Consider the following 20000-nt stretch of genomic DNA (forward strand, 5'->3'; position numbering starts at 1 on the left):
GCAACCACCCAGAACACCATAGAAAAATCCCAGCAACTTCAAGAACATCATAGTAATACCCTAACAACCATCTAGAACAACAAAACCACAACACAGCAACACCCCAGCAACCACCCAGAACACTATAGAAAAATCCCAGCGACTCCAAGAACATAGTAATACCCTAACAACCATCTAGAACAACAAAACCACAACATAGCAACACCATGGCAACACCAAATAAACAACCAGAACAACAAAACAACAACATAGCAACACCATGGCAACACCATTGCAACCACCCAGAACACCATAGAAAAATCCCAGCAACTCCAAGAACATCATAGTAATACCCTAACAACCATCTAGAACAACAAAACCACAACACAGCAACACCATGGCAACATCCTAACAACTAACCAAAACAAGAAGAACCACAACATAGGAACACCATAGTAACACTTAACAACCACTCAGAACAATACCACAACATAGCAACACCATGGCAACAACCTAGAAACCACTCAGAACACCATAAAAATTCTAGCAACTCTCAGAACATCATAGTAACACCCTAACAACCTTCCAGAAGACCATGAAAAATTCCAACTATCAGAACACCATAGCACATCAACAGGATATTTGATTGGTCAACTTAGGATATGTGATGAATGTGGGTGGGGCTAACCACAATTGGGGCGGGGCATGTTCTTAAGTCTGGAGTCCCACAGACGAGCTCTGGATAGATACTTATGTTGTGTTTATTTTATGATTAAAGTTGTGGAACGTCCTTGCCTCTTTCTTCTCTGAATGAGTTACTGTTACACTGGCATTGCAGACATTTCCTAAAGAAGCTAAAATTAGAATCAATATCCACTTCATTTGGGCTACAGATTTCTAAAACCACCCGCATACACCTAAACAACCACTTTCCTACTAACTATAATGAATACAACAGCAATGTTGGAGATACCTCCACACAAGCAAACAGCATGCACCTCCTTTCAGGAGCATGTGAAAAATTCTGTGTTTACATTACTCACACACACACACACACACGTAGAGAGAGACGAGTGTTTGAAGTGCTCTGGCTGCTGCGAGCGACTGAGGTTTCTACATTTCAGATGTCATTTACTGAAGATGCTTATGTAAGACACTTGATTGCATAACGGCAGAAACAGGCAGAGGAGGAACTCAACTGCTCCTCTCGCAGACACAAGTTTCGGGTTTTTCCATTTCCACCACCATCATCATCTCAGCACTGTTCTCCCATGATGCATCAGATCTGTTTCTCCTAATTAATACATGAATAAAATAAAAGCCTGTGGGCAGCTTAGACTTCAATCACAGTTTGCAGTGATCCGTAACACCCAGAGCGCTGACTCCTCTCTCTGTGGGAGCAATGTAAAACGCCCATCCCGAACGCTCCTGTATAAAGACCAGTGCACAGACAGGACAGCTCATGTTAAAACATAACTTCAACAGTCCTGTTGTACAGCGCTTAATCAGTGTTCTACTAGATCAATATCCAAGCAAGATTCAAACAAAGGATTTCACATAGAACACCCTAAAAAAAAACACCAAACACCTAGAAAACTACAACAACAGCCCAACAACCACCCAGCAGAACAACCCAACACCCCGACAACAACCTGAACAGTATAGCAAGATCCCAACAACCACCCAGAACAACATAGCAACCATTTATCATAACCACAGCAACACTGAAAACAATGCAACACCATAACAACCGATCAGTAAATAGCAAACCCCCCAACAGAACCCAGAACACCCTAGAAGCATTCCAGAAATACCATAGCAACACTCCAACCACCACCCAAAACAACATAGCAACAATATATTAAAACCACAGCAGGACCTAAAACCTTAGCAACACCTTAACAACCACCCAGTAAATAGCAACCCTCCAATACAACCCAGACCACCTTAGGAAAAATTCCAGAAACACCATAGCAACACCTCAACAACCCCCCAGAGCAACACTGCTACAGTTTATCAAAACCACAACAGCACCCAACACCATAACAACACTTTAACAACCACCCAGTAAATAGCAACCCCCTTAATACAGTCCAGAACACAATAGCAACACCCTAACGACTACTCAAAACAAGATAGCAACAGTTTATCAAAACCCTAGCAACACCTCAACAACCCCCGGTAAATAGCAACCCCCAAACAGAACCCAGAACCCAAAAATTCCAAAAACACCATAACAACACTCCAACAACCCCCTAAAGCAACACTGCAACAGTTTATCAAAACCACAGCAGCACCCAACACCATAGCAACATGTTAACAACCATACAGTAAATAGCAACCTCCCAATACGACCCAGAACATCTTAGAAAAGTTCCATTAACACCATAGCAACAACCCAACATCCACGCAGAACAACATAGCAACAGTTTATCAAAACCACGACAGCATCCAACACCATAGCAACACCTTAACAACCACCCAGTAAATAGTTACCCCCCAAAAGAACCCAGAACACTCTAGAAGAATTCCAGAAATTCCATAGCAACACCCCAGCCACCAACCAGAACAACATAGCAACATTTTATCAAAACCACAGCAGCACCTAACACCATAGCAACACCTTAACAACCACCCAGTAAATAGCAACCCCCCAAAACTTTAGGAAAAATTTCAGAAACACCAAAGCAACACCTCAACAACCCCCCAGAGCAACACTGCTACAGTTTATCAAAACCACAACAGCACCCAACACCATAACAACACCTTAACAACCACCCAGTAAATAGCAACCCCCTTAATACAGTCCAAAACACCCTAGAAACACTCCAGAAACACCATAGCAACACCCTAACGACTACTTAAAACAAGATAGCAACAGTTTATCAAAACCCTAGCAACACCTCAACAACCCCCGGTAAATAGCAACCCCAAAACAGAACCCAGAACACCTTAGAAACATTCAACAAACACCATAGCAACAACCCAAAATCCACCCAGAAGAAAATGGCAACAGTTAATCAAAACCATAGCAGCACCCAATACAACCCAGAACACCACAGAAAAATTCCAAAAACACTATAACAACACTCCAACAACCCCCTAAAGCAACACTGCAACAGTTTATCAAAACCACAGCAGCACCCAACACCATAGCAACATGTTAACAACCATACAGTAAATAGCAACCTCCCAATACGACCCAGAACATCTTAGAAAAGTTCCATTAACACCATAGCAACAACCCAACATCCACGCAGAACAACATAGCAACAGTTTATCAAAACCACGACAGCATCCAACACCATAGCAACACCTTAACAACCACCCAGTAAATAGTTACCCCCCAAAAGAACCCAGAACACTCTAGAAGAATTCCAAAAATGCCATAGCAACACCCCAGCCACCAACCAGAACAACATAGCAACAGTTTATCAAAACCACAGCAGCACCTAACACAATAGCAACATGTTAACAACCATACAGTAAATAGCAACCCCCCAATACGACCCAGAAAGCCTTAGAAAAGTTCCAGAAACACCATAGCAACCCCCAACATCCATGCAGAGCAACACCGCAACAGTTCATTAAAACCACAACAGCACCCAACACCATAACAACACCTTAACAACCACCCAGTAAATAGCAACCCCCCAATACCTTAGGAAAAATTTCAGAAACACCATAGCAACACCTCAATAACCCCCCAGAGCAACACTGCTACAGTTTATCAAAACCACAACAGCACCCAACACCATAACAACCACCCAGTAAATAGCAACCCCCATAATACAGTCCAGAACACCCTAGAAAAAAATCCAGAAACACCATAGCAACACCCTAACGACTACCTAAAACAAGATAGCAACAGTTTATCAAAACCACAGCAGCACCCATCACCCTAGCAACACCTCAACAACCCCCCAGTAAATAGCAACACCCCAACAGAACCAAGAACACCTTAGAAACATTCCAGAAGCACTATAGCAACACCCCAACATCCACCCAGAACAACATGGCAACAGTTAATCAAAAGATTAGCAGCACCCAACACCCTAGCAACACCTCGACAACCCCCCAGTAAATAGCAACATCCCAACAGAACCCAGAACACCTTAGAAAAATTCCAGAAACACCATAGCAACACCCCAACATCCACTCAGAACAACATAGCAACAGTTTATAAAAACCACAACAGCATCCAACACCCGGGCAACACCTTAACAACCACCCAGTAAATAGCATCCCCACAATACAACCCAGAACACCTTAGAAAAGTTCAGGAAACACCAAAGCAACCCCCCAACATCCACCCAGAATAACATAGCAACAGTTTATCAGAGCCACAGCAGCATCCAACACTATAGCAACACCTTAACAACCACCCAGTTAATAGCAACCCCCCAATACAACCCAGAACACCTTAGAAAAGTTTTAGAAAAGTTTCAGAAACACCATAGCAACACCCCAACATCCACCCAGAATAACATAGCAACAGTTTATCAAAGCCACTGCAGCAACCAACACCATAACAACACCTTAACAACCACAAAGCTAATACTAACCCCCCAATACAACCCAGAACACCTTAGAAAAGTTCCAGAAACACCATAGCAACACCCCAACATCCACCCGGAATAACATAGCAACAGTTTATCAAAACCACAACAGCATCCAACACCCGGGCAACACCTTAACAACCACCCAGTTAATAGCATCCCCACAACACAACCCAGAACACCTTAGAAAAGTTCCAGAAACACCATAGCAACACCCCAACATCCACCCAGAATAACATAGCAACAGTTTATTAAAGCCACGGCAGCACCCAACACCATAGCAACACGTTAACAACCATACAGTAAATAGCAACCCCCCAATACGACCCAGAAAGCCTTAGAAAAGTTCCAGAGACACCATAGCAACCCCCAACATCCACGCAGAGCAACACCGCAACAGTTCATCAAAACCACAACAACACCCAACACCATAACAACACCATAACAACCACCCAGTAAATAGCAACCCCCCAATACCTTATGAAAAATTTCAGAAACACCATAGCAACACCTCAACAACCCCCCAGAGCAACACTGCTACAGTTTATCAAAACCACAACAGCACCCAACACCATAACAACCACCCAGTAAATAGCAACCCCCTTAATACAGTCCAGAACACCCTAGAAAAAAATCCAGAAATACCATAGCAACACCCTAACGACTACCTAAAACAAGATAGCAACAGTTTATCAAAACCACAGCAGCACCCATCACCCTAGCAACACCTCAACAACCCCCCAGTAAATAGCAACCCCCAACAGAACCAAGAACACCTTAGAAACATTCCAGAAGCACTATAGCAACACCCCAACATCCACCCAGAACAACATGGCAACAGTTAATCAAAAGATTAGCAGCACCCAACACCCTAGCAACACCTCAACAACCCCCCAGTAAATAGCAACATCCCAACAGAACCCAGAACACCTTAGAAAAATTCCAGAAACACCATAGCAACACCCCAACATCCACTCAGAACAACATAGCAACAGTTTATCAAAACCACAACAGCATCCAACACCCTGGCAACACCTTAACAACCACCCAGTAAATAGCATCCCCACAATACAACCCAGAACACCTTAGAAAAGTTCAGAAAACACCAAAGCAACCCCCCAACATCAACCCAGAATAACATAGCAACAGTTTATCAGAGCCACAGCAGCATCCAACACTATAGCAACACCTTAACAACCACCCAGTTAATAGCAACCCCCCAATACAACCCAGAACACCTCAGAAAAGTTTTAGAAAAGTTTCAGAAACACCATAGCAACACCCCAACATCCACCCAGAATAACATAGCAACAGTTTATCAAAGCTACGGCAGCAACCAATACCATACCAACACCTTAACAACCACCCAGCTAATAGTAACCCCCCAACACAACCCAGAACACCTTAGAAAAGTTCCAGAAACACCATAGCAACACCCCAACATCCACCCAGAATAACATAGCAAGAGTTTATCAAAACCACAACAGCATCCAACACCCGGGCAACACCTTAACAACCACCCAGTTAATAGCATCCCCACAATACAACCCAGAACACCTTAGAAAAGTTCCAGAAACACCATAGCAACACCCCAACATCCACCCAGAATAACATAGCAACAGTTTATTAAAGCCACGGCAGCATCCAACACCATGGCAACAACTTAACAACCACCCAGTTAATAGCAACCCCCCAATACAACCCAGAACACCTTAGAAAAGTTCCAGAAACACCATAGCAACACCCCAACATCCACCCAGAATAACATAGCAACAGTTTATCAAAGCCACGGCAGCATCCAACACTATAGCAACACCTTAACAACCACCCAGTTAATAGCAACCCCCCAATACAACCCAGAACACCTTAGAAAAGTCCCAGAAACACCAAAGCAACCCCCCAACATCCACGCAGAGCAACATAGCAAAACTATAGTAACGAAGTGTACCAACTATGACGACTTCTGCTTCTGAGAAACCCAGAACTGTGAAGTCTCCATACTGTTGAATATCAGACATGGTGTGTGAAGTGTCTGGAGGTGGAGTGTAAATGTCAGCGTTTGTTTGCGGAGCGCAGCGCTCTATGAAGCAGATCTCCTTCAAACAGACGTGACCTCTGTTTGTCCTCCGCTCGGCCCCAGGGCATTGTGGGATTGTGTTTGGACTGTCTGACGGTTTGCTCATTAGCGTCCGCAGCCGCTCACGCGTCACCTCAGGATTTCTCTCAGCACGGCTCTGCAAACCGCCAGACTCCAGGACTATAAAAAGCTTTCTGTCACTGTCAGAAGAGCCTCATTTATTCATGAAGCATCAATGATTCAGGCTGAGGAGTTTCTGATGAGCCGCAGCCCTCGTTTCATCACGGACACACAAGCGGCTAACATCACATCTGCTTATCTGCTAATGCTAACAATTTTAAAACAAATGGAAATGGAATCAAAACTAAGTGATGAACTGAAATTAAAATAGAGCTTTTTAGTCTGTTAGTTTTAAGGATATCTATCAGCTAGTGTGCTAATGTTTAGAAAATATAACACTGATATATACATCCAAAGCTTGCAGTTGGTCACTTTCGCCAACATCAGGGGTGTCCAAACTCGGTCCTGGAGGGCCGGTGTCCTGCAGAGTTTTGTACTTCAGTTTCTCATTAAATCTTCTGACCAATAAAATGCTCTGTAGTATCTGACATGCCCCGCCCCCTTCTTCTCATTGGCTTTTTTATTTGATGCTCCACATTTATAATCCACTCATTCGCTGACATTATCTTCAGCAGGTCAAACACTCTAGTGGCTAGCGGACAGACGGCTGCTTCTCACTCAGGGCTGTTTATGCTAATCATGGAAGAGATGGACACCAGTGGGCGGGCCTTTACCCTTCTGATGACACGTACAAAGGGAGGATGTCAATCAAAGTGTTTCTGCAGAATCAAGTGTGGTTATAATAAATTAGAATTAACACATTATTATCAATAGAGCCTGGATTTATTCACACACTGCTGACACACAACTGGGTTTAAACGGCTTGAAAAAGTGATTTTGCATAAGAATCCCCTTTAAATGTCTAAACAATTCAGGTAAAAATATGAAACCTGTTTAATTGGACATCTGAATTGTGTGATTAAACATACTACACAGTTCGCCCCCTAGTGGAGAACCAAACAATCTTCTAACCATTTCAAAACTGTTCTGACGTAACATAGCCCCGTTTGCCAATGACCTTGCCAATTTGAGCTCCAAAACCAGATTAAAGACAGAAGATCGGTAAAGGTTTTGAAACTTCATGAAGCGGAACATCTGAATGAAGCCGTGTGATTATACAGAGATCGCCCTCTAGTGGAGAACCATATAATATTCTAAACATTTCAAAAGACTTCCGACTTAACAAAGCCCTGTCTACTGAAATTAAATAACCTTGCCATTTTGATAAGAGCCATATTAAAGACAGAAGAATTGTGAAAGGTTTCATGACACTGAACATCTGAATGTAGTGTGATTCATGTGGATTTTACGGTATTACACAGATCACCACCTAGTGGAGAACCACAACATTTTCAAAACATTTCGAGACACTTCTGACATAACGAAGCCTCATTTACTGAAATTACATGACCTTGCCAATTTGAAAAGAGCTACAAAACCAGATTCAGGACAGAAGATTGATAAAGGTTTCAAACCTTCATGAAGCTGAACACCTTAATGAGGCTGTGCGATTCATGTGGATTTGATGGTATTACACAGATCGCCCCCTAGTGGAGAACCATACAATTGTGAAACACTTTTTACATAAAGAAAGCCTGTTTACTAAAATCATGTGACCTTGCTAATTTGACAAGATCCCCAAAACCAGATTCAAGACAGAAGACTTTAAGGTTTTGGAACTTTGTGTTGCAGCTTGACTCATGTGGATATTACGGTATTACACAGATCACCCCAGTGGGGAACCACAACACTTCTGAAATGTTTCTAAACACTTGTGACATACGAAGCCCCATTTACTGAAATCTCATAACTTTGTCAATTTGATAAGATCTCCAAAACCAGATTCAAGACAGGATAAAGGTTTCAAAACTTTGTGAAGCTGAACATCTGAATAAAGCAGCGTGATTCATGTGGATTTATATTACACAGATCGCCCCCTAGTGGAGAACCATGCAATTTCTGAAACGCTTCGAAACACTTCTGATGTAACAAATCCCTGTTTACTGACCATGCCAATTTGATAAGATCTTCAAAACTAGATTAAAGACTGAAGATTGATGAAGGTTTCAAAACTTAAATTTTTTTTTTGAAGCTGAACACAAAAATGTAGCAGCGTGATTCATGTGGATTTCACGGTTTTACACAGATCGCCCCCTAGTGGAGAACCACAACATTTTCAAAACGTTTTGAAGCATTTATAACGTAACAATGCCTTATTTACTGTAATTGCATGACCTTGCCAATTTGATAAGAGCTCCAAATCCAGGCTCAAGACAAAAGATTGGTAAAGGTTTCGAAACTTCATGAAGCTGAACATCTGAATGAAGCAGCCTGATTCATGTGGATTTATATTACACAGATCGCCCACTAGTGGAGAACCATGCAATTTCTGAAACGCTTCGAAACACTTCTGATGTAACAAATTCCAGTTTACTGACCATGCCAATTTGATAAGATCTTCAAAACTAGATTGAAGACTGAAGATTGATAAAGGTTTCAAAACTTTATGAAGCTGAACACAAAAATGTAGCAGCGTGATTCATGTGGATTTCACGGTATTACACAGATCGCCCCCTAGTGGAAAACCACAACATTTTCAAAACGTTTTGAAGCATTTATAACGTAACAATGCCTCATTTACTGAAATTACATGATCTTGCCAATTTGATAACAGCTCCAAAACCAGGCTCAAGACAAAAGATTGGTAAAGGTTTCGAAACTTCATGAAGCAGCGTGATTCATGTGGATCTTACATTATTGCACAGAGCACCCCCTAGTGGAGAACCATAACACTTCTGAAAGGTTACAAAACATTTCTGACATAACAAATCCCTCTTTACTGATAGCACATGACCTTGCCGATTTGACAAGAGCTCCAAAACCAAATTGGTAAAGATCAAAAGATTGGTAAGTGTTTCGAAACTTCATGAAGCTGAACATCTGAATGAAGCCGTGTGATTTTACTGTATTAATATTGATCTAATAAAGCTGTGCGCACCTGAGAATACGCTGGGGATCTTGGACAGAAAGCTCTTGACGGTGCGGATGGGGATGCCACTCTTCTCGTCCTGCATGCGGGCGATGATGTCCTCCATCTGCAGAAGAAGAGAGAGAGGAAGATCAGATCCACGGCCTGCAACAATCACATTAATTACACACTTCATAATGAGTCTCCCATTCTCTCTAATTACACTTAATCTCTGTGTGATTAAACATCGTGTTGAGCTCACATTTACTCCTCACCGCTGACAGAAACACACTCCTTCTGAACCTCCACACAGCAGCAAACAAATCAGACACACACACACACACACACACACACACACACACACACAAGAATATATATAAAAAAAACTATGCTGAAAAAGGATTAATCTTGATTATTCACATCTAAAATAAAAGTTTGCTTTGACATAATAGGTGTGTGTGTTGTATATATTTATTATATATATATAAGTCACACGTAATCCACAAGAAGGTCTCTGGTACGAGCCCTAGCTGGGTCAGCTGGCATTTCTGTGTGGAGTTTGCATGTTTTGCAAAGTGCAATAAACCAATCAGAGTATCACCCCCCATTCCCTTTAAGAGTCAGTTGTGTCGCTCCATGGTGCATTTGCTATTTACATGGCGACTTTGTAAGTGTAAAAACTGAACGCTTCACTAGCGAGAACCCAGATAAACAGAGCATCTGCAGCGCGAGGATAAAGAACGAGCCTCCTCCATTCAGCCTCTTTACTTTTACTCTTTACTCCTTTACTTTAATGGAGTGAGGAAACGGTGGAAACTCACTCCCCAGAACACATCCATTAGCCCACATATTTCATTTAGTTTGCTAAACTCAAAGATTTGTGTCAAAACTATTTCTAAATTCAGTTCTAATCTCCAATAAATGAACAATGTGCTCAGAGTTAAATCCAAACACACGTCCTGTTCTTATGCTCTAAATCAGGGGTTCCCAAACTTTTCAGCCCACGACCCCCAAAATAACAATGCCAGTGACTCGCGACCCCCAATATCCTCTGACGTGGTTATAAATTCAGAAACCTTGCATGCAATGACGCAGACACACCAATTAAATTTGTGTCAGTGCTTAAAATGTACCAGAAAGTATAACCTGATGTTATAAAATCAAAATGCATCTGACGCTATTGCTGCCTTTAATATAATGTAATTACCCCAGGGGTCGCAATCCAATAGAACTAGTAACTATAAGCTACTATAGTAACTATATAGTATATAGTAACTATAAACGACTATTTTTATTTTCAGTATAGTTATGGATAAAATATGGTAATTCTTATGGTTTAAAAAAAATAAATAGATTTTTGGAACTCACCAGGCGACCCCCCCTTCATTGCCCCGCGACCCCTCGGGGGGTCCCGACCCCCACTTTGAGAACCACTGCTCTAAATGGTGATGCAGACGTCTCCAAAACCCCACAGCTGCACAAATCTGCACTTGTTTTATTAAATAAATATAAATATGCAGATAATCAATAATACTGCTAATAATAATGAAACTATACAGATGCAGATTGTCTTGAATAAACTGAAAAAGCCCCCCCGAGTTGAAGAAGGCATGGAAGTGGTGATTTTATTATTATTATTATTATTATTAGGGGTTTTCTACTTTATTTGACAGGACAGTAGAGAGAATTGACAGGAAAGTGTGGGCAGAGAAAGAGGAAGGATTAGCATAGGACCTCTAGGCAGGAATCAAACTCGGATCGCCGTGAACACCGTTGTGCATGTGTAGGTGCACTTTCCACTTCGCCATTATCACCGACGGGGCAGTCATTTTTATATTTATGTAGAAAATAATCATTTCTGTATCATTTTATTCCTTTAAATGTTTTCATCTGTAAAGATGTTTGTGTGTTGCTGTTCATCCTGTGTGTATTCAGCAGTGTGTAAGTGTTTGGACCTGCATAGGCGCATTGCTAACGAGCTGGACTTTGGAGCAGCTTTTAGTTGGTCAATGGCGTCGTCTATTTCAGTTCCTCAACATAGCAACGCACCAACAATGAGCCTTAACAAAGCTTTTCAGACCAGCAAGCCCACAATTCCACAAAGCAAAGAAAATGGATTTGCTATTTAAACAACGTGCCGCAAAATGTGAAAATTACTGTTGTGCTGGTCTGAAAATAGCCACAAATCACACCAAACACACCAGCGGGTGTATAATAGAACCCAAATTGGTAATATTAGGTTTAGTCTATAAGGCTAACAAATAACATTTGTTTTCCAAATTTTAACTACACATGTTAATTTGTTTTGTGATGAAATGTCAGAATAACAAATGTTTTCATTTCATGAAATATTATTTTATTCAATCTTCTGAAGTTAAAGCAATAGTAACGCGTTGGTCTAAAAGTTTGTATTAAAAAAGGCACCTAACAAATCATAAATCAATCAATAAATAAACAGCTTGAAATGTGATGTAAATATTTAGCATGAACACAAATGTAAACAAAGCAATGTGTGATATCAATGTGCTAATTTCTATAGAATTGTATAAACTGATTATACGAAAATGGGGCGAAGCAGTGGTGCAGTAGGTTGTGCTGTCGCCTCACAGCAAGAAGGTCGCTGGGTCAAGCCCAGGCTCAGGTGGCGTTTCTGTGTGGAGTTTGCATGTTCTCCCTGCGTTCGCGTGGGTTTCCTCCTGGTGCTCTGGTTTACCCCACAGTCCAAAGACATTCGGTACAGGTGAATTGGGTAGGCTAAATTGTCCATAATGTATGAGTGTGTGTGTGTGTGTGTGTGTGTGTGAATATGTGTGTGGATGTTTCCCAGAGATGGGTTGTGGCTGGAAGGGCATCCGCTACGTAAAAACTTGCTGGATAAGTTGGCAGTTCATTCCACTGTGGCTACCCCGGAATAGTAAAGGGACTAAGCCGACAAGACAATGAATGAATGAATGATTATATAAAAATGTATTTATATTTTATTAATATGAAATTAAATGTAATAAACAAGATTAATTAAATACAAATCCAAAATAAAATTTAAAAAATAAAATGCTGGTTTAGTTAACAAGACATTGATGAACTAAAAATAAAATAAAATAAAAATGAATAAAAATGAAATTAAAATAAAATAAAATAAATTTAAATAAATAAAAAAGAAAAATAGTATAAATGAAACAATAAAATAAAATTAAACTAAATTAATAAAAATAAAATAAATAAACAATAAAATAAATAATTGTATTAAACAAATAAAAATAAACAAAAAAATTAAAATAAAAACAAAAATTAATTAATTAATTAATCAATAAATAAATAACAAAATAAAAATAAATTAAAAAATGCAAACTGTTTCTTCTTCAAACTACTTTAGTTATTTAAACTTTGAAACTACTTTAAGCTTTCAGACGAGGCTTCCTTAAGACACCATAAATTGTCTACAAGCCTACTTTTCAAGCTTGTAAACTATACCCCACCAATCTGTGTTTCTCAAACACTATAGTGTGTTTATGTGTGTCATCCTGTCAATAAACTAACACACACACACACACACACACACACGCACACAGCTGGTTTGGTGGCTCAGATGGCCATGTGGTATTAAATAATACATGTGGAAAACTTTAATATCAGAGGTCAACAGCAGTCTATCAACACACACTTTATGAACTCTCAGACCTGAAACAGCACACAACATTAAAGCACAATCACTCGCTTTACACATGAATACTTCTGTATAAATGTTCATCACTAACCTTACTATGAACAGGATTTGATCATAACTGCAGATCAATGAAAAATAGCCTACTGTAACATCTGCACTTATATAAAATAAATGAATATATGTAACGGTATCAGAATTTCACGGTACGGTAATACCTCGGTATGAATGTCACGGTACGGTATTTACTGAATCATTTACAGGAAAAAACAAAACTTATGAAAATACTCCAAAAAAGTGGCAAAAGTGTCAATGACATACAAATTAGTCATCTATCTGTAAGCTTTGAAACAGGAACTTCAATTTTAATAACAAAAAAATATTAAACCATGTAAAAAAATAAAGTTTCAATTTAGTATTGTTGAAAACTCATCACATTCAACATTTAATCACTCACTCACTTAGATAGAGATGGGTTTAAAGGAAAATTATCATATAAATATAATCTGGTAAAAGCTGGTATCTCTGGGTATTTACAATGTCCCCTGCAACAGAAAAAAACCCTCTCATTTGGGACTGAGGTTTCTGGGTTAAGAGAGATATGACTTGGCCCAGGTTGACAGCAGTGGGTAACGTTGTGCATTGTCTTTCCCCCACTTGAGAGGACAAACCATGAGTGAGATAGAGGTCTCATGTCTGCATCAATCTGAACAGTGTGCTGTGTTTCTGCAGTCCCCATGACTGATTATTAGTCGTATTCCCCAACTTGCAGGCACGTGCACACACAGTGCTCAACCTGTGCAGTGCACATGCCCTTTATAGTCTTGGATAGAAAGTTCCCTTCCAAAATGATCAAAAGTGCCCCCGCGACGCGACATACCCTCCGTCCCTGCTTTACAGTACGCGCGCGACAACACCGCTATTCAGTACGCGCGCGACAACACCGCTATTCAGTACGCGCGCGACAACACCGCTATTCTACGGTGGCCCAGTAGTGCAAAACACAACAACATTAAGATGAAAATGCAGCAACACTAAGATGAAAAATGCAGCAACACTAAGATGAAAAATGCTGCAACACTAAGATGAAAAATGCTGCAACACTAAGATGAAAAATGCTGCAACACTAAGATGAAAAATGCTGCAACACTAAGATGAAAAATGCTGCAACACTAAGATGAAAAATGCTGCAACACTAAGATGAAAAATGCTGCAACACTAAGATGAAAAATGCTGCAACACTAAGATGAAAAATGCTGCAACACTAAGATGAAAAATGCTGCAACACTAAGATGAAAAATGCTGCAACACTAAGATGAAAAATGCTGCAACACTAAGATGAAAAATGCTGCAACACTAAGATGAAAAATGCTGCAACACTAAGATGAAAAATGCTGCAACACTAAGATGAAAAATGCTGCAACACTAAGATGAAAAATGCTGCAACACTAAGATGAAAAATGCTGCAACACTAAGATGAAAAATGCTGCAACACTAAGATGAAAAATGCTGCAACACTAAGATGAAAACGCTGCAACACTAAGATGAAAAATGCTGCAACACTAAGATGAAAAATTCTGCAACACTAAAAACGTAACACAACGGAAATGCTCCCAACCACTAGGTGGCAGTGGAACACCGATTACTTCTTCTGATTAAACAGATATTATTAATACAGACCAAAACAATGATTATTACCTCGAGAAATTCCACAAGAAGTTCTAAATGTAAGTTAGTAACATTAAATTTAAATCAAGTTGTGAATGAGGATTTTTATTACTTTAAGATTTGATATTCTGGGAAATCTTAATGTTTTTATAAAATTAAACATCAATAGTACTTCATGAAGCAATCCACAGAACTTGTTTCTGTTTTTCCTGCTTCAGAAACATTGTCATAAAAATCTATTGTATGTCACATTAATCAGCTAACGAAAATCTGCATTAAATATTAAAAAGAATAAAACATTCTTTAGAAATCAAACAGCATGTCCAATTAACATAAATCCTCGGGATCGTGCTTTGACGAGGTGTAACGTTACAACGCTATTTTAATATATTCATCAAAAAATAAGAAAATTCCGTGACAAACCGCGTTATTCGATTTCATGTCAGATACGATTTATGAAATTCATAGGACCCTACAAACAATACAGCATTGTAACTTATCTCCACTGGTGCTGGGCTCATTTCCATCAGGAACTTTGCCTTTCAGAAACGTTATGTTTTTTCCACATTTGCTGCAGAATGACGGGCAACTGTCAAGTGAAGCCCCGCAAAATGGGCAATACATGATTGCTACCAAGAGCAACGTCCGAAATGAAACGAAACTTTTGAACTAAAACTCTTAAGATGGGCACACGACTGCCCGTTATCTGCCACCTAGTGGTCAGGAGCATTTCCGTTGTGTTGTGATTTTAAAGTTGCAGCGCTTTTCATCTTAGTGTTGCAGCATGATTCATCTTAGTGTTGCAGCGTTTTTAACTTAATGTTGTTGTGTTTTCATCTTAATGTTGCTGCATTTTTATCTTAATGTTGTTGTGTTTTTATCTTAATGTTGCAGCATTTTTATCTTAATGTCGTTGTGTTTTCATCTTAATGTTGCAGCATTTTTATCTTAATGTTGTTGTATTTTCATCTTAATGTTGTTGTGTTTTCATCCTAATGTTGTTGTGTTTTCATCCTAATGTTGCAGCATTTTTATCTTAATGTTGTTGTATTTTCATCTTAATGTTGTTGTGTTTTCATCCTAATGTTGCAGCATTTTTATCTTAATGTTGTTGTGTTTTCATCTTAATGTTGCAGCATTTTTATCTTAATGTTGTTGTATTTTCATCTTAATGTTGCTGCATTTTTATCTTGATGTTGTGTTTTCATCTTAATGTTGCAGCATTTTTATCTTAATGTTGTTGTGTTTTCATCTTAATGTTGTTGTGTTTTCATCCTAATGTTGTTGTGTTTTCATCCTAATGTTGTTGTGTTTTCATCTTAATGTTGTTGTGTTTTCATCTTAATGTTCTTGTGTTCATGTTGCAGCATTTTTATCTTAGTGTTGTTGTGTTTTCATCTTAATGTTGTTGTGTTCATGTTGCAGCGTTTTCATCTTAATGTTGTTGTTTTGCACTATTGGGCCACCGTACTATTCAGTACGCGCGCGACAACACCGCTATTCAGTACGCACGTGACAACACCGCTATTCAGTACGCACGTGACAACACCACTATTCAGTACGCGCGCGACAACACCACTATTCAGTACGCGCGCGACAACACCGCTATTCAGTACGCACGTGACAACACCACTATTCAGTACGCGCGCGACAACACCACTATTCAGTACGCGCGCGACAACACAGCTGATAAGAACTCGCGTGACAACACCGCTATTCAGTACGCACGTGACAACACCACTATTCAGTACGCGCGCGACAACACCACTATTCAGTACGCGCGCGACAACACAGCTGATAAGAACTCGCGTGACAACACCACTATTCAGTACGCGCGCGGCGACAACACCCGCTTTAGGGTTTTCCAGCTCTTTTTGATCCCCGCTTCTAGCAGCACACTCCATTTCCGCATTACTGGATCTGTAGCGACAACAGACCGCAAGGGATTATGGCCAAGCCTGGGCTGATGGGAATTGTAGTTTTCGCTACCTCCCGTTCACTTCATTCGCCTAAGCAAATTTTCTCAGAAGACCTATAGTTTTACCGAGTCATGCGACTTCGGTAATATCGAAAAAAATTAATATTGCGGTATGACGGCATTTACAATACCGTTACATCCCTAATATGAACACATACAGCCCCTTACAGTCTCCGATATGATACCAACTACAGAAAAACTGCATGCAGCAGACATTTAGTCCTTATAAAAGTAAAAAAAAGTAAAAAAAACACAACATATAGCCCACAGTCAGAGCAAACCTCTCATCTGTATCTGTAATCTTCACCAGCACATGCAACCTCTTGTCAGAAAGTAATCCGGTCATTCAGAGAGCATAATAGTCCAGAAGGTGGTGATAATAGTTCATCATTTGCTGCTGCTTTTTCCGGCTTCTCCTTTGTTTTTTTCGCGTTCGTCACTTTCTGAAAGGATCAGATATCAGAGCTCTTCAATGATCACGAGCATGTTACTAACATAGCTTTGTTATTTTAACTATAGACAAGCGCCGAGCTCTCTGCAGAACGTGAAACCGCTCACGCTATTAGACGGCCTCCTAAAACAACAAAAGGACACAGCAGATTTGGTTTTTCTTGGCTTTGTAGCAGTTCATCAAGACAACGACAATTTTAGTTTGAGCTCGGGCCGACCATGTCTCTTTATTATATGTATATAGTATTACGGTGTAATGTCTCGGCTGTGTTTTTAAAAATGTAATGACAGTGGTCCCGATCCATACCGTACCACTAAGTGGAAACGGGCCACAATATATCAAATCGAGGTGTTGATAAGGACAAAAACTCCTTTTAATATGGAGAATATTCCTTCTATTGTGTGTTACGATTTAAATCAGTCTTTAAGCTCGATAGTCCGGCTTGCTGCTGCTTCAATCTGGCAACCTGTGTTTGTGTGTGTTTTGATGCAGGAGTGCAATACCTGGTTCAACCACTGGGTGTCCAGCTTACATACAGCACCTTTAACAAATTGACAGGTTATGCACCTAAAATGATCATCATAAATACAGAGAGCATCAAGAAGGAAAATGTAAAGAGCGTTAAGACTCTGAAGGTTTTAGGAGAGATTGGTGTGAATAATTCATCAGTCGGCGGGAGATTGATCAGGAATTGGAGACGCAGATTCTGTGTGTTGTGTAACGCTGCAGACTTCACTCGAGCGCAAGAACAAACCTCTGCAAATGAGGACAGCTATTTACAAGACAAAACCAGCAGCTGATGAATCAGGACTGAATCATCAGAGCAGCGCCACACGTTCAGTGTGTGTGTGTGTGTTGTGACTGCAGTGTGTGTGTGTGTAGGTGTGCGTCATATACATACACATATACATAGACCTAAATTGTGTGTAGTGTGTGTCTGACCTGTGTGTGCGAGCACCCACGCACACACACACACACACACACACACACACACACACACACTTATACATACATACACACACACACACATATATATATATATATATATATATATATATATATATATATATATATATATATATATATATACACGTATAAACACACACCTACACACCCTCATGTTTACAGCCGTTTGTCCATTAACTGCTCTCGGCACAGTAACCTGCACTCCTGAGCCCCGAGCAGTGTGTGGATGTGATGGAGAAACAGTGGGGACCTTCGCAGTTCACAGGTGTAATTACCATTCAAAACCTGCCATTAGCATAATATGATTTCATTAGAGCTGCTCGGCTGTAGAAGGAGAATCACCGCAGATTCACCCTGACAGCAGCCATTTACCTGTCCATCAGACTCCACTGAGAAACACAAACCTGGAGAGCAGACTGCTGTTCATTACAGAGCTCAGATTCACAGCTATCACCATCTACACCAGAAAGACACCCAGAGACCTGAAGAAAACACATGGAAACATCCTAGCAACCACATTGAAACAATCTAGCAACCAACTGGAAACACCCCTGCAACCACATAGAAAAACCCTAGCAACCACTAGGATATCTCCTAGAAACAACACAGAAATGCCCTAGCAACAACATACAATCTAGTACACCATCAAATAGCCACTTGGAAAAACCTGACAACCACATAAAAAAACACTAGCAACCATATGGACCAGTCCTGGCAACCACATAAAACAAGCTAACAATCACCTGAAAACACCCTAGCAACCACCTGAAATAGGCAAAGTAGCAACAGAGTAACACCCTAGCAACTACCTAAAACATCCTGGTAACCACATAATAACAACTAAGCAATTACCTAAATCACACCTTAGCAACCAACTGGAAACACAATAAAAACAACAAGATAGTAACAAGATAGCCAACACCTGTAAACACACAGGAAACAACAGAGCAACATCCTAGCAAACACCTGGAAACACAATTGAACCACATAGTAACACCTTAAGAACTACCTGGAAACACCCTAGAAACAAGAGAGTAACATCCTAGAAACCACCCTAGAAACAACAGAACAACACTTGGAAACACCACTGAAACAGAAGAGCAACAGCCTAGCAACTAGCTGGAAACTCCATAGAAACAAAAGAATAACACCCTAGCAACCACCTGGCAACAGAACACTAACTGGAAACGCCACTAAAACAAAAGGGAAACACCCTAGCAACCACCTGGAAACACCCTGGAAACAACAGAATAACAACCTAGCAACCACCTGGCAACAGAACACTAACTGGAAACGCCACTAAAACAAAAGGGAAACACCCTAGCAACCACCTGGAAACACCCTGGAAACAACAGAATAACAACCTAGCAACCACTTGGAAACACAATTGAACCACATAGTAACACCATAGCAACTACATGTAAACACCATAGAAGCAACAGAACAAACCTGCAAACACCACTGAAAAAAAAAGAGAAACACCCAAGCAACCACCCAATAAACAACAGAATAACACCCTAGCAACCACCTGGAAACACCATAGAAACCACAGAAAGACACCCGAAAGCACCCT

General features: G+C 40.2%; 1 protein-coding gene across 4 annotated transcripts in view; it reads right to left on the bottom strand.

Annotated features, from left to right (window-relative positions):
- The window catches only part of rgs7b (regulator of G protein signaling 7b), a 95406-nt gene that overhangs the window by 49746 nt on the left and 25660 nt on the right, over window positions 1–20000 (bottom strand). For all 4 annotated transcript variants that reach the window (XR_012388258.1, XR_012388257.1, XM_073918953.1 and 1 more), the window contains exon 3: window positions 9734–9830. Coding sequence is in view for 2 of the 4 variants with exons in the window: in XM_073918953.1 (XP_073775054.1) it covers window positions 9734–9830 (97 nt within the window). In the remaining 2 variants the exon portion in view is untranslated. The remainder of the gene's footprint in view (window positions 1–9733; window positions 9831–20000) is intronic.

Source organism: Danio rerio, chromosome 12 (assembly GCF_049306965.1).
Source record: "Danio rerio strain Tuebingen ecotype United States chromosome 12, GRCz12tu, whole genome shotgun sequence".
NCBI lineage: Eukaryota > Metazoa > Chordata > Actinopteri > Cypriniformes > Danionidae > Danio > Danio rerio.